The sequence below is a fragment of the Stomoxys calcitrans genome, chromosome 2 (assembly GCF_963082655.1).
Source record: "Stomoxys calcitrans chromosome 2, idStoCalc2.1, whole genome shotgun sequence".
In the NCBI taxonomy this organism is placed as follows: domain Eukaryota; kingdom Metazoa; phylum Arthropoda; class Insecta; order Diptera; family Muscidae; genus Stomoxys; species Stomoxys calcitrans.
The window spans coordinates 41895870-41915991 of NC_081553.1; the positions used below are offsets into that span (position 1 = coordinate 41895870).

A 20122-nucleotide genomic window follows, 5' to 3' on the forward strand; every position below is an offset into this window, starting at 1 on the left:
GCGTACTTTTGTCAGACAGACGGACGGACATGGCTAAATCTACTAAAACATCAAGACGATCAAGAATATGCGTACTTTATTGAGCCTAAGGTCAATATTTTAAAAAGTAATTCATTTGTACTTTGTTTTAAGGTATGTGTTTGTTGTACTCATATATACTATACATACGTTTATCTTATGCTACATATGAATTAAATTCATTTAAGTCTTTAAAATTTTTGTTTTGTTTTGTTGCCCAGCAAATTCATTTTTGTTGGAATAATCTCTCCAAACTTTGCTTCATGTCTTTAATCGCTTCCATTTTCTCTCTATGGCGCCTTTCTTTTGCCTCTTCATTAAGCTTTGCAATTTCAAGCAGAGTATCCTGCACACTTTGCTTTTTCTTTGACGTGGAAGTACTTGCCAATATATCACGCTGCTCCCGCTTAATAATTTTTTGGCTGCTTATTTGAATCTCCGGCTCAATTGAATCATCTAGATTGCAAATTTGGAACAGCTCTTCTTCAAAGTCAATTTTTTGCCTCTTTGAGCCCGACGTGTTATTGTTTTCCACCGCCAATTTTTTCCGTCTTAAAACAGTTTTATAGCGCTCTTCGCACTGTTTTGCACTTTTATTTCCAACCTTCTCCGCAACTTTTGACCACATTTCTTTTTTATTTCTAAATTTCCCTAAGGGGCCAATTTGGGGCAAATACTTGGCGTATAAGTCCAGCAGCATTCTGGTGTCGCCGTCAGACCACACTAGGAATAAAAACATTATAAAATTGGAAAGTTCTTCATCGTTGTAGCTTTTTAAAAACTTACAATTAACTTGCTTGTAACTTGGACTTTCTGCCTTGTCCACTAATTCTTCCATATTGTCCTGCAATTCTTCCGCGTCCTATGTTTTTTATTTTATACACACCCGAAATCACAAAAAAAATTATTACAAATGAAAACTCGACAATTTTTTTTTTTTTTTTTTTTTTTTGCTTGTTATGTTAGGCTCATGAACAGGAACATGTTCGATTGAACATGTAAAAAGTGTAACACTATGAGAGGGATAAGGCAGCATTTGCAAAATGTTATCCCTTATGAGTGCAACATTAGTGTAACATTTTTTTTCAGAATCGAAATCACCATAAGCTATGTGTTGTTAGTCCATAAGGAAGTAAAACCATTCCCTCTATATCAAAAGTAAATACCTATAAACTTTTTAATGACAAAAATTATTTCGATCCTAGATGATATAAAATCCTTTACAAATTTCAAAAAAAAAAAACAAAACCAACTGATAGTCTCCCTTTCATTTTCCCATTTCATATTCGCTCCCCCCATGATGATTAACAAAATTAAAAATGCATTTTTCATTTAGGAACTGAAATCACAACTCATCTGATTGCAACACATTTGAGCTGTGATACATTTTGTATGAATGTGACACATTTCTCTCATTGAGCCATCAATTATTAATGCATAAAATCGAAACAGGATATTTGATGCAGCCATGCTAGGGGATGGGGAAACCCCAAGCAAAAGTAGGGGGATCAATTTCAATAACAGCAGAAGAGGAGCAGCAGGAATAGTGGTGGTGCTATTGAAACAAAAATAATGACTTCCGGTTGGTTGAATGACTGACTGACAGCACTGACTGGTTTATGGGAGGGAATGCATATGCCAGGCGATACAAAGAATGGTCGATATGTGAACTTGAACAAGCCTTAGCTACAAAAATGAAAATTGGTTCATATGTAAACATTTTCTTTTCATAAGATATAGAATGCAGTGATACCCTACACCGCAATAAGTGGGTAGGGAAAGGATCTTTATCATTAACATCATTTTGCATAACAAAAAGAAGAATAAAAGCTATACAAATAGTCAGAAATATTTTAAGATTTGAAAAAATTCCAGATCTTATATAGCAAATAGTGTCACAGTATAACTGCCAACCGCGAAACTCCAAGTTAGTATAATGGTCAGCTCAGAAAGTAAAGCAAAACCCAAGGAGTATGGAGTTCTCAGGTCAAACTGATTTTAGGACTCTTGACCGAAGACCGGGGTTCTCATAGTTTGCGCTATATCTGAGATATTCTTGTGAAGGGTGGACCTATTTATGCAAATTTTTGTTTAAACTTTTATAGCAACCCAAAAACACAAATAAGATATTTAAACTCGAGTTCATTTATCTAAGGGGGAACGCCCTACCCAAACGGGCATAATGAACGATCATTACAGTATGTGACTTAAATGAAAGCTATTAAAGAGTAGAGTACCTGCCTTATTCCAAAATATTTGTAAAAGTAAGTTCAAGTGCCTAGTGGGGACGCCTCACTCAAAACAAAAACCCTAAAAGAGCATATAGATCGATCGGAACAATATGGGACTTATATGAAAGGTATATAAAAATAGCGAACGAATCAGATATATAAGTGTTGAGTGGACCGGTTTGTGTGAATTTATGTTTGTACCGTAATGAGTAACGCAAATAAGATATTTAAGTTTTGGATCAATCACCTAGGGGGAACGCCCTACTCAAACGGGCATATTCACCAATCGGCACAATAGGTGACTTAAATAGGAGGTATATAGAGAAGTAAAGTATCTGCTTCATCCCAAAAGATTTTTTTAGTTGGGATTTGGTAGCTAGGAGGAACGCCTTACCCAACCGGACATATTGACTGATTGGCTCAATATATGGGAGTATAGAATCTGCTTGACGCCAAAATATATTTTAATTTGGTAGATAGGGGGAACGCCACACTTCAAAAACCCGAAATGGGCATTAAGACCGATGAGAACTCGATGGGATTTACATATGGGAGGGTACGTGTAGGGGGAACGCCACACTTCAAAAACCCAAAAACTTATATATGGGATGGTACGAATCTGATATACAAATTAGTGACCAAATGTTTGGGGAACGGCGACTAGGTTAATGCCACAGACTGGACTGCAAACGATAACTTATATATAGCCCGTTAAAGTTCATATTCTGAACTGTGCAAACCAACGATCTGATAAGCCTAAGGTAACTCGCCATGCTGAAGAGGACGGATACGGTAAAATCGATACTTAGGAAATGCGGAGAAGGGTCTCAGATTGCTTGCCATTGAGACCAATTCATGATAGGATCTTCGCAAACACAGTGTTTGGGGAAGATGAGAACTCAATCGTGACGGATGACATAAGGATAGACTCGGAACCATTACAATGCACTTGTTGCGACCATGTTGTTGACACTGCCCGAAGAATGTCTCTGGGGCAAAGAGAGAGAGAGCCGTTGAAAGTAATTTTCGATCATATGCCTTTGCACCTATATGTTGGGTGTGTGGCAACAAAGACCGCCATGAGACCAAGGGAGTCAGATAAATGGCGTTCCTCTAACTCAGGCCATCCTTCTGTTCTGCGGGGGAATGGTGATTCCGCATGGCGTGGGAGTTCTTCCTAGTTGATGGCTTGGTAGTCCTTTGGCAGGCTGCCACGATATATGCGGACAGTCAAACGGCGCTGAAGGTTCTGGCGTCAGATAGCATGAGGTCAAAACTGGTTAGAAGATGCATAGAACTTCGGGAACGGCTGTCAGGCTTTGCTGGGTTCCAGGCCCTCAAGGTGTGGTGGAGAACGAAGCTGCCGACAAGCTGGAAAGGAATGGATAGCCGATTGCCGCAGATCTTGCAATGGAATTGGTGAGACTTCCAGTGTGCGAGTTTCTAGCATGAGGTCCAATTTAGTTAGAAGATGCAAAGAGCTTTGGGAAAGGCTGTCAGGCTCTGCTGGGTCCCAGGTCATCAAGGTGTGGCGGGGAACGAAGCTGCCGACGATCTGGCTAGGAATGGATCGGTGATTGCCGGAGATCTTGCAATGGAATCAGTGAGACTTCCACTGTGCGAGCTTCTGTGTAGGGTAAGGCGTCCACCCTACCAAGAAACTACGATGACTGCTTGAATAAGGCGTGGGCTGGTGTCTTAGGTTATATTGGGTCAAAAGCCCCGTGGCCGATTTTTTCACGAAACAGGACGTCGCTTATCCTGGAGCTGAGAATGATTAAGGACTGCTAATAGGAGTCCTGAGTGGTGATTGCAACGTCAGGTCTTTGACGTCGCGCTGGATGCAGGGAGAGGCAGTTTAATGCAGGATGTGCGATGACGAAGTTGGAGACAGCCGAGCATCTGTTGTGTCGATGAGACGATACAGGACAATGGGAGAACCTGAATTTGACAGCGACTTTGATTTGCCAGTGCGGGGATCGTGGTTCCGATTTCTAACAGAGGCTTTGATTTGTTGCTGCTGTGGTATAGACAAAATATTGTGCAGGGGAGTCTAACCTAACATTCGTTGGTTGCTTGGTTCAGCTGGTGTCTACAAACCTCTATTAGTATGGGAAGATACAGTTTTGATGGCTGCTACCTCGTTGCACCTCAGTTGCGTTTATAACCCGCCTGAAACCAGACCACACATTTTACCAGGTCCCCAAGAGCTCACTCCATTACCACAACAAGGCCATGGAGGATATTACGAAAAAGCCATGAACGAAAGTCCTACAGCTCTATGTATACGTTTCATTAGCGTAAGATAGAAGCAGAAAAGGTGTTCAACTGTTCCCTACTCCAACGACCATTACAACTGTGACAGTGGTGGAATAGGCCAGTGGCCAGTGGCCAGTGGGCACCTTGATAAGTCTTGACAGATTTCATCGATCTAGGCTGATTAATGGCTCCGTAAGCTTGATATTGTATTGAGGCCAGGTATTTTTTTTTTTTTTTTTTGATACACGACATATTTTAGTCTTATCCCACCTGGTGTCTGCAAATATAGTACTTGAAGATGTTCCTTTAAACGACTACCAGCGGAGTTGCGACTGGCGCCCTTTGGAGATCGTTAGGGGTCTTCATTGAATTCCTTGGTACCAGAGAGTATTATAGACGTCAGTGTCTTTTAGCCTGAAGGCATGGAAACGATGATGATGGTGGAGCGCAGGCCTGATCACGATATACGTAGACAGTCAGGCGGCGCTGAAGGCTCTGGTGTCAGGTTAAAACTGGTTAGAAGATGCAAAGAGTTGCGACTGGCGTCCTCTGGAGTTCGTTAGAAGAGGATCTATCTCTGGCTTTTAGGACTTCTATAGCCAGACGATCTGATTTAGCAAATTTATCCCCACACATTCCCACCAGCATTGATATAACAAAATTCGATCTCCATGACTGTCGACGAAAATTCTTAAAGAGTTCAATGTGTGATTATGCTATGGTGCTAAACAAGCTTCCTCAGGAAGCTTTACAGATGTTGATATGTTCGATTACTCTGAGAAAATACCAGAACGGACTCCACAATTCATCTTAGAGCATTCCGTGCCATGCCCATCATTACAGTCCGTTCTAACTGGAAAATTTGACTTCGAAGGGTTGTCCCTTTAAACGGCTGCCAGCGGAATTGCGACTGGCGAAGTTCGTTAGAAGAGGATCCACCTCTGGCTCTTTCGACTTCTAAAGCCAGACGACCTGATTTAACAAATTCATCCCTACACACTCTCACAAGCCCTGATATAACTAAATTCGATCTCCATGCCAGTAGAGCGCTTGACTGCCGACGAAAATTCTTAAAGAGTTTAACGTGAGGTTATGCTAAAGTGCTAAACATGCTACCTCAGGAAACTTTACAGAGGTTGGTATGTTCGATTCCTCTGAGAAAATACCAGAGAGCCATCCGTGGCGTGCCCATCATTGCAGCCCGTTCTAACTGGAAAATTTGACCTCGAAGTGTTGTCCCTTTAAACGGCTGCCAGCGGAATTACGACTGGCGAAGTTCGTTAGAAGAGGATCCACCTCTGGCTCTTTCGACTTCTAAAGTCAGACGACCTGATTTAACAAATTCATCCCTACAAACTCTCACAAGCCTTGATATAACTAAATTCCATCTCCATGCCAGAAAAGCGCTGTCCCGAAAATTTTTAAGTTAAACGTGTGATTATGCTATGGTGCTAAACAGACTTCCACAGGAAACTTTACAGAGGTAGGATTGTTCGATTCCTCTGAGAAAATACCAGAACCAACTCCACAATTCATTTTAGAGCCATCCGTCGCATGGCCATCATTGCAGTCCGTTCTAACTGGTCATGGCTGGAGTGAAGTAGTCGGCGATAGTTATCATATTCCTAAGAAGATACTAAAGGGTGCGGGCATGTACTCCATGCTCTGTTTCTCCAGCTTCCCTTAGGTGTTGTCACAACCATTCACCTTTTGCCGAATATACGCGTCGATAAACCTTATGTAGGACACTTTAAAGTCGACAGCAGCATTTAACTTTTGCTGCTACCTTTTTTCGAGATGTAAATGCATCCTTCATATTTGTGCCCCTCCAAATTGTCATTGAGATAATGTCATTGCCTCTTCTTCATCCCCGCTCGGCTTTCACACCCTCTGCACTTATATGTAATTTGGTACAAAACAATTTCAACTTAAAATTCACATCACTTTGCTTCATCTTCCCCATGAATCCATCCGTGAATCCATTCTTCCATCGCCCGTCTTTGACTTTTTTCACAATTTTCCTTCTTTGAGTCTGTGCTGCCATAGCATTTTTAGTATTGTGTTTTTATTTTTAGTAACTACAACTGCTCATCCATGTAGTTTTTTGGTTCAGTTTTGAATCTTCTTCTTTGTTTTCTTTTTGTTGTCTGGGTCTGTGGCTTCTGTCAAGTTTTCCTTTTGTTTTTTTATCCGTAACTTTTTAGTTGCTTTAGTTCTGTGTGTAGTGTGTGTTTTGGAGCAGATGCACCAATTCTTCACTGAGCCACACATCCTGTCTTGTGCTCGTAATTAAAAACAGTTTTTCCTATTGTTGTTGTATTTTTTCTCTTTAGGATGCCCATTTAAGCTCTTCACCTCAATGTGGTAAAACTATAGTTTTCCGTTTTCATTTGTGGCGTGAATGAGAGGAATAAAACATGAGCGAGGGTGGACGGGTGCCAGCTGTAGTCCAATATTTTAAGAAAATTAATTTTTTCTTAATTTTTAAAAGTAATTTTTTAAAAATCAAAAATCAGCAGAACAAAATCAATTTGTGTTTGTTTGTGTGTTCCTTTCAGTCTCAGAAACGGCTGAACCAATGTCCATGATTTTTTCACTGATGGTGCATAATGATGCCGTGGTGAAAATAGGGTACTACAGTTTTTGATATCTGAAGGAGGGCGGCCCCTTCCCTTACCATAATTTTCAGAAAAGCCAGATCTCGGTGGTTGGTGGTCAGATTTGAATTTTGTGTCCTCTCTTATAGTACCCTAGAAACAAAAATTTGGTATCCAAGTTTTGGATGGGGTACCTAGGGGGGCCACCCCACCCCCAAAACCTATCAAATATATATTGGGTTGCCCAAAAAGTAATTGCGGATTTTTCATATAGTCGGCGTTGACAAATTTTTTTACAGCTTGTGACTCTGTAATTGCATTCTTTCTTCCGTCAGTTATCAGCTGTTACTTTTAGCTTGCTTTAGAAAAAAAGTGTAAAAAAAGTATATTTGATTAAAGTTCATTCTAAGTTTTGTTAAAAATGCATTTACTTTCTTTTAAAAAATCCGCAATTACTTTTTGGGCAACACAATATTTAGACCAATCACGACAATATGGGACTCAAATGAAGGACATTTAAGATTATAAAACATATCTGATTTTCAATTGTCGGACCAAGTGTTTGGGGGACCATCCAAACCCCCAAAACACCCCTAAATCGGACATATTTACCGATCATGGCAATATGGGACTCAAATGAATGGTATTTGCGAGTAAAATACGAATCTGACATCGAAATGTGGGACCACGTTTCTGGGGTTCCACCCCTTCCCCAAAACACCCCCCCCAAACAGACTTATTTACTGACCATGTCAATATGGGCCTTAAATAAAAGGTATTTGAGTGTAGAATTTGAATCTGATATCCAGATGTGGGACCAAGTATTTGAGGGGCCGCCCATCCCCGAGAACATCCCCCAAAAAAGACAAATTTACGACCATAACAATATGAGGCTCAAATGAAAGGTCTTTGAAAGTAAAGCACGAATCTGATATCAATGGTCGGGAAAAGTGTCTATGGGGCTACCCCACCCCCATAACACCACCCAAATAGGAAGTACTTGCTGGCCATTGCAATATGAGGCTCAAAAAGAGGCATTTTAGAACACGAATCTGATAAATATTTTCAATATCAAGACACTGAGTGACTGCCTCATTCCCAAAACACCCCCGAAACCGGTCATGTTTGCAGACTATGGAAAAATGAGGGTCAAATGAAGGGTATTTGGGAGTAGACCATGAATCTGACATCAACATTCGGGACCAACTATCTAAGGAACGTCCCACCACCATAACAACCCCCAAGTAGGACGTATTTTCTTACCAAGACAATTTGTGTCATAAAGAGAGTGAGCTCGATATTCATAGTCCGGACATATTTGCTGGCTTTTTCAATAAGAGGTTTAAGTGAATGGTATTTGAGATTAGAAAACGAATTTGATATCCAATTGTGAGGCCAATGGCAATATGGGGTTCAAATATATGAGAATAGAGCACGTTGCTGATATATTTTTGGGCTTAGTGATTGGGGTACCACCCCACATCCCAAAATACCCCTAAACCGGGCATATTTACCGACCATGTCAGTGTGGGGCTTAAATGAAAGGAATTGGGGGGTAGAGCAAGAATTTATACCCCCACTTTCGGGACCAATTTTCTGGGGGTCTACCCCTTTCCCAAAATACCCCACAAACAGCAATTTTTTACTGATCATCGCAATATGGGGCTCAAATAAAGGTATTTGAGGAGTAGAATACGAATTTGATGTCCAAATGTAGGACCATGTATTTAAGGCATCACCCCTTCCCCAAAAGACCCCCAAAGGGTAAACATTTTTCGACCATGCCAATATGTGGCTCATATGAAAGGTATTTGATATTGGAAAACGAATTTGATAACCAATTTTGGTACCATGTGTTTGGGGGACGCCTCATCCGGCAAACTCCCCTCAAAACTATGCTGATATTTTTTGAGGGCCAAGTGTCTGGCGGACCACTTCACCCCCGAAGACACCCCTAAATCAGACATCATGAGAATATCGGGCTGAAATAAAGTATTTTAAGAATGGAGTACACCTTACATCCAAACTTAAATTCGTAAACCAATAAAGATCATATGGGATTCAGATAAAGGCACTTATATTGTTGAACTGTTTGTCAAGCGATATACTATTTTCGTAGCATGATATTTCACTAAAAGCTCTTTAATTGTCGAAAATAAATATTCCAAGGAAAATTTTGTTCCATATAGAGTAAAAGAAGGCGCAGCAGAGCGGCCCGGTCCAGCTAGTATTCTATAAAAATAAAAATAAAATAAAAATAAATATTCCAAGGAAAGTTTTGTTCCAAATAGAGTAAAAGAAGGCGCAGCGGAGCCGCCCGGTCCAGCTAGTATTCTATAAAAATAAAAAAAAATTAAAAAGTAAGTGTAAAGAAGTGACATAATGTCAGCGAAAAAAGTTCTTGAGACCTCAAAAAATTCTAGCATATGTAAGTTTTTCTAAAGGATAATACCCCATGGAATAATACATTCAATAAGCAGAAACATAAAATCCCCCCCCCCCCCCCCAGCAAAAAACACAGACTATGGCAAAAGCTTGCTATGGAAAAAAACTATGACAAAACTGTTGCGGGGCAAAAGTATTCAATAACAAAACACTCAAGCACATATACACACTTAAACATACCCCACACCAACACGTCCCGTGGAAATTACTCTTTCTCTCACCCTCTTTATATTAAAAAAAAGCCGTCATGCATAATGCATTTCTGAAGGACATTTACAGTCAATAAAAGAACGATTGCATGTACTTTGATAACAGGACAATGCAATGAGTGCAACTACAACAACTGTAGAAGCAGCAACAGCTACAACAACTGCCAACAATAATTGTGTAATAATAGATTTTTTCATTGGTGTTGTATTAGTTGTTATTCTCAATGAATGGTAACCAACAACAGCTGTTGGAAAGTTTCGATTATAGTTGTTGTTGTAGGTTTGTTTCTTTCTCTCCCTCTCTCTCTCGCTATCTTACTCAAGCCCAGTGTTGGTTTTTTGTGGTGGGCATGCATGCATTTCTAAATCAACAATGTGTTATGTTGTGTGGTGTTGATATGTGACGTATGAAGAAAAAACAGGCAGCATTCAACATTGACAAGTCATAGGCAGACATAGTTCCCGTTGTACTACTCTTACATCAGGTTAATATTGCTGAAAAACCCCGTTTGGTTTTTTTTTCAATCAATTGTTGGTGCGAATAATAGCTGCAAACCAAAAAATAAACGCACAAGTAAACTAATAACAGACATATTCATACATGCACATTCACATTAATGTACTAGCAAGACCTCCGGGCAAACAATTATTGCTAAGCTAAACCGCAAACTTAAAAATAATAAAAAAACACTCTTACAGAAATATCGAGTAGAGTTTACGATAGCTCGGTGGGAATGAAAATTGAGGGAAATTAAAATTACAAGATTACAGGCGCAGCCTTTTAAGACTAAGAAGTTCTTAATAAGCCTTAAAACCCTCAAACATATACAGTGATCGTCAAAATAAAGTATACCAAAGCATTTAGTATTTCCGACTTCAAAATTACTATTTATACGAAATGCAACAATGGGAGCTACATCAGGTTAAAAGACCGATTTGACCGTACTTGGCACAGTTGTTGAAAGTCTTAACAGAACACCACCATATGCTCAATTTCAGCCAAATCGGACAAAAATTTTTGCTTCCAGGGGCTCTAGAAATCAAATCGGAAGATCGGTTTATATGGGACCTATATCAGGCTACATGCTCAATTTCAGACAAATCGGACAAAAATTGCGACTTGTAAGGGCTCAAGAAGTCAAATCGGGAGATCGGTTTATATGGGAGCTATATCAGGTTATAGGCCGATTTGGACCGTACTTGGCACAGTTGTTGAAAGTCTTAGCAGAACACTATATGCTCAATTTCAGCCAAATCGGGCAAAAATGGTTGCTTCCAGGGGCTATAGAAATCAATTCGGAAGATCGGTTTATATGGGACCTATATTAGGTTGTAGACCGAATTGGGCACAGTTGTTGGAAGTCATAAAAGAACACTACATGCAAAATTTTATCAAAATCGGATAAAAATTGCGCTTGTAAGGGTTAAGAAGTCAAATCGGTTTATGTGGTTGGAAGTTGTTGGAAGTCATAACAGAACTCCGCATGCAAAATTTAAGCCAAATCGGACAAAAATTGCGGCTTGTAATGGCTCAAAAAATCAAATCGGGAGATCGGTTTATATGGAAGCTACATCAGGTTATAGACTGATTCGGACCGCATTTGGCACAGTTGTCGGAAGTCATAACAGAACACCGCATGCAAAATTTCAGCTAAATCGGACAACAACTGCGGCCTCCAGGGGCTCAAGAATTCAAATCGGGAGATCGGTTTATATGGAAGCTATATCTAAATCTGAACCGATATGGTCCATTTGCAATCCCCAGCGACCTACATCAATCTTAAGTATCCGTGCAAAATTTCAAGCGGCAGCAGATTTTGTTTGCTGATTCAGCTGACCGAAATGTTTGCTAATACAGCAGCCCTATGTTTTCTGAAACAGCAGTAATGTCTGCTTTCCCATTTTCAGCAGTTTTGTTTTAGCAAAAATTTTTGCTGTTTTTAATAAAAAATTTGGTTGAGTGCATAAGCTCCAGGAAAATTTAGTTGGTACTACTCAATAGAAGGCGGCAGCAAGGTCTGTTAATGGCAACTGTCCTAAAGGGAGTATTTTTTTTTATTTCTACAGATGAAGTACCTTTCCATGATCCTTGTTCAGTAAAGAGGATGAAATATATTATACACCGCTCGATAGAAAGGGGTTGGAGTCTTGGGGCGGCGATGTTTGAGCTGTGGTTTGTCCGAATCTCTCCTAGGCCTCAGGCTCATAGCAGCTATGCCCTCCGCAGAATAATCGAGAAGGTACGAAGCTATGATCTATGGGGCTTCTTCCTGGTGGAAGACTAGGATGTCGTTTTTTCTAAGACGAAGCTTCTTCGCCTTTGCCTACATTTCTGTATGTACGTATGAGACGAAGACGAAGCTTTTTCGCCATTGCCTATATTTCTGTATGTGCGTATGGGCCCATAAAGTAGAAAGAAAGCGGGTAGGAGTCTTCATTGAGTTTCAAGGAATAAGGAGTCACATAGACTTCTGAATAGGTGTAGCGTCATTAAATATCCCAATAAATGAAGCGAGTGACTACCTGGTAGACGCTTTTTACCTTAACCGCGCATATGATCACGGGTGCTGATGGTATGGCAGGCAGGTTTGGCAAGGCTTTGTAATCCAGTATTTAATATAACAAGACGCAACTTATTCTAGAATTAAGGAAGCAAGAACCCGGTCTTCGCTTTGTTGTTTTAGCAGTGTGTTGTAGACTGAGGTGGCAATCCTTGCGCATAAAAGACTTCATCGGGTCAATTTGGTACGTACAACCTGCTGTCATGGGATTGGCTTGTTTCGTCTTTGCTGTATGCGTTCATTTCCACCACTAATTTATTCTCATGCTACTGTCTTGCACCATACTATGGTCGATATCTATCATTATTCCATGCATCAGGGGTTGCATCCTAGTTGAATTATGGGTTGTAGTTACTTGTTACTTTTTTGCACAGAGGCACATTCTATTTTCATTCTCATATCTAGCACGATACTATGGTGGGTATAATTGCGGATTTTTTTTAAAAGTAAATGCATTTTTAATAAAACTTAGAATGAACTTGAATCAAATATACTTTTTTTACACTTTTTTCTAAAGCAAGCTAAAAGTAACAGCTGATAACTGACAGAAGAAAGAATGCAATTACAGAGTCACAAGCTGTGACAAAATTGGTAACGCCGACTATATGAAAAATTCGCAATTACTTTTTGGGCAACCCAATATATAATTATTCCTCTTCTCTTTTCTTCACATCCCTTTTCTTTTCCACTCTTAGCCAACGTACTTGGCTCTTACTAATTCGCTCTACCCATCTTTGAAATACCTCAGATATACCGCAAAATTTTGGAACTCTTCGGTTTTTTGTTTGGCTATATTAAAACGGCCATCAAACAAAGTTGGACCAGAGATCTCTAAACCCTTTGGTGACTTGTTCTACCAAATGGGGGGTTGGAAGCTGATTTGGAAGTTTCGAGCCCCTAGATTGACTGTTGTACAATGAAATAAGACACAGAGTTAAGGATCTATTATAATACGATTTAAAGTAAAAAATTCCTTAAAATAAAGTAAAAAATCTTTCATCAATGGAATTTTTTCCTTAAAAATAAAGTCAATTTAGCGTCTTTAAGTTTAGTTTACCAACTCTTAAAGCCTACTAATGCCCGATTTGTTTATCTACTGCAAATAAGGTTTATACAGGTTGATAACTTTTCGTTTACCTTAGTATGACTGCAAAAGTGGTCGCAGCGACACTGATGATGCATTACAAAAAGTATTAGAAAGAAACATTGCAATACTTTAAAAACAATTATAAGATCGTTTCAATGGATTAACTGAGTCTGGCGTTTGAAGTTTCAAAAAAGGAACAAAGCAATGTCTTCAAATATATTATGGGAATATAACTTTATCAGAAAAAAAAACCTTGATATGCTGACCGAAAAAAGGAGTTTCTTAGATCCACAGCTGCTCACGAAGGCATAAGGGAGACCAATCGGATATTAAGTATTTAAAGAGCCATTTTATATTAAGTTCGATGAATGTGGATTACTTTTCAGTTATTGGCTAACAAATTTTGATTCTTGATTTGAAAATCCGGCAACATTCAGCAGCAAAACAGATTTCTCCAACATGATCTTGAAATGAGTCCGTGCCTCTACCGAAGCCAAAGACAAACTAAACAAAGATGTATTCCTCGAATCCCCAAGAGAAAATTTAGCGGCTATTCCGATTATGACATTTATTTGGTGATAGAATAGAATATTTATATGTTGGCTTAGAAATTGTTGTTCTAGCTTAGTCGCACAACTTTTTACCACACATATAATCAAAACCCTTTGCAACCTACCTTCTCATAACTCCCCTTAAAAATTGATATTGCAAGTATTCAACTTTGCAATTTGTATACACACACATATGTTATGCATGTTGGTTATGCGGTTTTCAAATGTACTGCCGTAAGTATGCAGCTTGATTTCAATCGAAATAAAAAATTTTCATGTCGTTTTTGTTTTTTTCTCTTCCACCTTTTTGCCATAATTTGTTGAGCTAGTATACTACAATATATGTATGTATTGGTACATAATAAAAATTTTATAAAAAACTGTCCACCACATAAGCTTGAGTAATTATGATTTAATGTCAGTTTTATTTGCTTCCTGAATGCATCAATCAGATATCTGTCAGGCTATTGGGGTGAGTGGTAAAAAATAGCAGTGATAGACAACTTGAGAAAGAATATAATATGGGGGTTTTGAAGGAAGAGTGAGTCATAATAGTTCTAGGATATGGTCATGGGTATGTTATGATTAGTGAACAAATCGAAATCCTTAAGCACACAGAAAAAATAAGTCTAAGAAAAACCTATTATCAAATCTGCTTGTGAGACTATAAATTCTCAACGGATTTTAACTAAAGGGTGATTTTTTTGAGGTTAGGATTTTCATGCATTAGTATTTGACAGATCACGTGGGATTTCAGACATGGTGTCAAAGAGAAAGATGCTCAGTATGCTTTGACATTTCATCATGAATAGACTTACTAACGAGCAACGCTTGCAAATCATTGAATTTTATTACCAAAATCAGTGTTCGGTTCGAAATGTGTTCATTCACCGTAACGTTGCGTCCAACAGCATCTTTGAAAAAATACGGTCCAATGATTCCACCAGCGTACAAACCACACCAAACAGTGCATTTTTCGGGATGCATGGGCAGTTCTTGAACGGCTTCTGGTTGCTCTTCACTCCAAATGCGGCAATTTTGCTTATTTACGTAGCCATTCAACCAGAAATGAGCCTCATCGCTGAACGGTGAATGAACACATTTCGAACCGAACACTGATTTTGGTAATAAAATTCAATGATTTGCAAGCGTTGCTCGTTAGTAAGTCTATTCATGATGAAATGTCAAAGCATACTGAGCATCTTTCTCTTTGACACCATGTCTGAAATCCCACGTGATCTGTCAAATACTAATGCATGAAAATCCTAACCTCAAAAAAATCACCCTTTAGAATTGAAGACTTTATTTGTTGAAGTAGGTTGGTAGAGACTTCACAGACAAAATATTTGAAATTTTGTGGATTTTCAACAAATTCTTTAGTTGAGTTAGTTGTTAAAATGGACGTACTACTACGGGAGCCACCTTGGTGCATAGGTTACCATGCCCGCCTATCGTGCCCAAACGCCCGGGTTCAAATCCTGTCGGAGAGAGCACCTTAAAACATTTTTCAGCGGTGAGGTTATCGCCTCACCAAATGCTGGCGACATTTCTGAGTATTTCAGCCATGTACAACTTCTCAACCAAGAGGTGTCACTTTTCAGTGGCACGCCCTTCGGACTCGGCATTAAACAGGAGATCCCCTTATCATTGAGCTTAAATTTGAATCGGGCAGCACTCAATTGATATTGTGAGAAGTTACTTTCCCTCTAATTTGTTCCGCAATGGGATGTTTGGGAAACACTAAAGCACTATCATGTAGAACAACAGACTCCTATGACATTCACGACATGCAAATCCAGGTTTGAATCCTCTGGCCGGTCAAAAAGGTTTGTTTTTCTTTAAATTTATTTTAGAAAATTCGTTTAAAAAAATATGTGTTTCTAATTCAAAAAATATTTTTATACCCACCACCGAAGAATAGGGGTATAGTCATTCCGTTTGTAACACATCGAAATATCCATTTCCGACCCTATAAAGTGCATGTATATTCTTGCTCGTCATAAAAATCTAAGACGATCTAGCCATATCCATCCGTCCGTCAGTTGAAATCACGCTATAGTCTTGAAAAATAGGGATATTGAACTGAAACTTTGCACATATAATTTTTTTGTTCATAAGCAGATTAAGTTTAAAGATGGGCTATATGGGAATATATCTTGAAATAACCCCCATATAGACCGATCCGACGATTTAGGGTATTAGGCCCATAGAAGCTATATTTACTACCCAATTTTGCTAAAATTTGGGACAGTGAGTTGTGTAAGGCCCTTCAATATCCTTCTTCAAATTGGGCCAGATCGGTCCAGATTTGGATATAGCTGCCATATAAACCGATCTCTCGATTTATGGTTTTGGGCCCATAAAAGCCACATTTATTATCCGATTTTGTTGAAATTTTGGACAGTGAGTTGTGTTAGGCCCTTCGACATCCTTCGTCAATTTGGCCCAGATCGGTCCAAATATGGATATAGCTGCCATATAGACCGATCCACCGATTTAGGGTCTTAGGCCCATAAAAGGCGCATTTATTGTCGGATGTCGCCGAAATTTGGGACATTGAGTTAAGTTAAACCCCTTGACATAGTTCTGCGTTATGGCACAGATCGGTGAAGATTTGGATATAGCTGCCATATAGACCGATCTCTCGGTTTTAGGTTTTGGGGCCAGAAAAGCGCATTTATTGTCCAATGTCGCCGCAATTTGGGACAGTGAGTTGTGTTGGGCCCTTCGACATCCTTCTTCAATTTTTTGCATTCAAAAAATATTTTTAAAAGTGGGTTTTACATTTTTTTGCTTATGAAATGCTTATTGAGTTATTTCATCATCAAAAAAACAATGTCGGTAGGCTAGAAGATGCGTGCAAGACTACCAAACATAAGTTCATCAGTTAAAATCTTGAGGGGAACAAAACTAAAAATTGTTTGACAGAGAAAAAACCCGAGAGCAATGCAGTAAACGAACAAGACAAGCAGCGCGAGCCGAACAAAAAAAATAAAATCACTACCACATTGAAGCTGTGCAGCAAAGCACATATGGTGGCTGGTTAAATGGTTTTTTGTCTTGCTTATGGATATATTGTCGTTGTTGTTAAATGTTGGCTTCCCGGAGTGCCTTTCAACAGCAAATTTGTACTCGCTGAGATATAAAATAACTTGTTGCAGGAAAATTAACAAATTTTGTCTCTGTTTTTTCGACAAAAGTTGTTGTTTTCAAAATTAATTTTATCTGTGTTGTCGGGTTAAGATGATACTTTCATTGGCGTTTCCGTAACCACTGAAGTTATTGGATGACCTACTCAACTGACCAAATTACTTGAAGTAAGCTGTACTTTACTGAGGATACGCGACTCAATGACTAAACAAACTTGGGTACCAAAAGCCTCTCCAAAGGAAGCCATAGGAGAGGTATCGAAAGAAAATTATGGAAAATAACGATCAATTATACAGAAAAAAGAGAAACATTTTAAGACATTTGTGTTAGCAAATGAAGTTGACCAGGCGTCAGAATGCAGTTCAGAAATTCCACCTTAGAACTAAACATCAATCCGATTGCTTTTGTACAAGCAGAAATCTTCTGCACAGACAAAAAAGAGAATCTGGTGCTACAGATAGTGTGCTTCGGATATGAAAATAACATGTATACTAGCTGCAGATAACCGATGGTGATGGCAACTATTCATGATGATGGATACCGCTTAGTCAGAATAAGGTTTACGCAGCAGTAATCGGGCTGAAGAACAACAAAGCAGCGGGTACCAATGGGCTGCCAGCTGAGGTAATTTTGCGACACGGTCGATCTTAATGCGTTTTAACTTGTTTCCTCTTTGTCGAGGTTACTTTTTAGTATTTTAAGCACACAAAATATTGATTACTGTCTAAGGTGTATGTTTATGGTGGCATGGGGCATGAATTAATACCTCCGTCAAAGTTCAACACATAATATCAAGACATTCTAGGAATTTTCTACCCTGTGCTTCATAAACTTTCAGATCATTGTTATGAGTCTTTTATATCCCCCTAATTTATGAGGATAAACATAAAAATACATTTAAAACATAAATTTTAAAATTTCAAAATTCTAACGATTTTAGATTAAATTTTCTTCATTTTATTTAATCTTCTAAATAAACATTATAAATCCCACACATAAGCGTCTAGTCTTTAATGACATGATTTAGCCAAATTGAAAAGTGTCGTGTTTTATATGGATTTTATTTTAATTATGTCATGTCTTAAAATAATAAAAAAATTTATACATTTTAGTAATGTTGTTGACATATTTCATAAATATTTTCAATAAACCCATCATACATTTGTTCACATGTTTGCCATGCTGCAGAGAGACGGACAGACAGACAAGTTGCCAACAATATTTATGGTTTATGTTTTGCATGAAAAAGAAAAAAAAAATCATAAAAACTATTTAAAGGAAAAAAACATAGAATTTGTATATAAAAAAAACTTTGCTACACTTTGCGGTTATTTTGGTTTCTGGTGTCATGACATTAAAACATCAACCATCATTATTGCCATCAACAGCTTTTTGATGATGACGATGATCCGTGTTGTTCTTGTCCTTTATAACACTAACATCATACGTACAGGCCACAATAAGGCAAACAAAACTGTGAAATATTTTTCAATTTCATGTTGTCAAGTTTGTTGTTCATGTGTTTTTTTTTTCGTATCCACTGATTACATTTTAATTGTATAGCTTGAGTTTTTTTCGTTGTTTTCATTAACATTTTTTATTTATGGAATTTTCTGTTTTTTGCTATTAAAAAAATCAACTCTTGACATTCTATGTTTTTTCTATTCAAAACGTTTTTCCACAGCCCCGGTTATTGTTATCGTTGCATTGTTAACACTTTGTGTCCATGCACTCCTTTCACCACTCAAGTAATTAGCAAAATTATCATGAATGCACAGCGTACAGTGTTTTAAAGGAAATGGAGACAGGAAAAACTTCATACAAATTAGATTTTCTCGACAATAAAAATAGGTTTTTGGGGATTTGGCAAATGTTTTGCAACATCAGTGTCTCCATGACCACTTCATAAACCAGTAAGGAAAGACAAAATCGGGCGCAGTCGACTATATTATGCCCTACATCACCGAGTCTATGTTATACTTTTAATCTATAGCATCTTATCTTATATTCAAATTTAGTAAGACTTTAGTTTTGAATACCTATTGAAATATGGAATAAAACCTTCTAGGATTTTCTTACGAAGGTACGAAAATTGTGGCTTCTGCAGCCTTAAACGTCGAAACTAATAAAATATATATATGGGAGTTTTACCAAAATCTGATTCGATATGATGAAATTTTGCACACGTATTGGCATGTCAATTAAAACATTTCATGAAAATTTTTGTAGAGATCGGACCAAAGTTGTGGCTACTACAGCCTTAAGAGTCGAAACGATTAAAAGATACATATATATAAAGTCGAAACTAATAAAAGATATATAGGGAAATTTTACTAAATCTGGTTCGATTTTGATGACTTTTTTTTGCGTGTAGTGCGACGTCAAATAAAACATCACCTCCAAAATTTGGTAAGGATGGGCTACTACAGCTTCAAAAGGGCATATCGGATGAAAGATATATATGAGAGCTGTTTATAAATCCAATCCGATGCTGATGAAATTTTGCACACATACTAGGATGTCAAAAAAGCACTTCGTGCCAAATTTGGTAAAGATCGGATCAAAATTGTGCCTTCTACAGCCTTAAAAGACCATATCGGATGAAAGATATATATGTGAGCTATATATAAATCTTATCCGATTCGGATGAAATTTTTCACACATATTGGGACGTCACAAAAAACCAAATTTGGTAAAGATCGGACCAAAATTGTGCCTTCTACGGCCTTAATAGGTCAAATCGGATGAAAGATATATATGGGAGCTACATATAAATCCGATCCGATTCTGATGAAATTTTGCACACATACTAGGACGTCAAAAAAAGCATTTCGTTCCAAATTTGGTAAAGATCGGACCAAAATTGTCCTTATACAGCCTTAAAAGACCATATCGGATGAAAGATATATATGGGAGCTATATATAAATCTGATGCGATTCTGAAGAAATTTTTCACACATATTGGGAAGTCACAAAAAACATTTCGTGCCAAATTTGGTAAAGATCGGACCAAA

At 38.3% G+C, this 20122-nt stretch overlaps 2 protein-coding genes across 2 annotated transcripts in view; both read right to left on the reverse strand.

The window, feature by feature from the left end:
* The window catches only part of LOC106095701 (mucin-2), a 304912-nt gene that overhangs the window by 123885 nt on the left and 160905 nt on the right, over positions 1-20122 (reverse strand). The gene's annotated exons all lie outside the window — the stretch shown is intronic.
* On the reverse strand, positions 60-937 carry LOC106093726 (uncharacterized). Its single transcript, XM_059364047.1, has 2 exons — positions 805-937; positions 60-741 (listed from the first exon to the last, which is right to left on the reverse strand). The coding sequence occupies exons 1-2, from the start codon at positions 854-856 to the stop codon at positions 245-247; spliced, it is 549 nt and encodes a 182-aa protein (XP_059220030.1). The 5' UTR covers positions 857-937; the 3' UTR covers positions 60-244.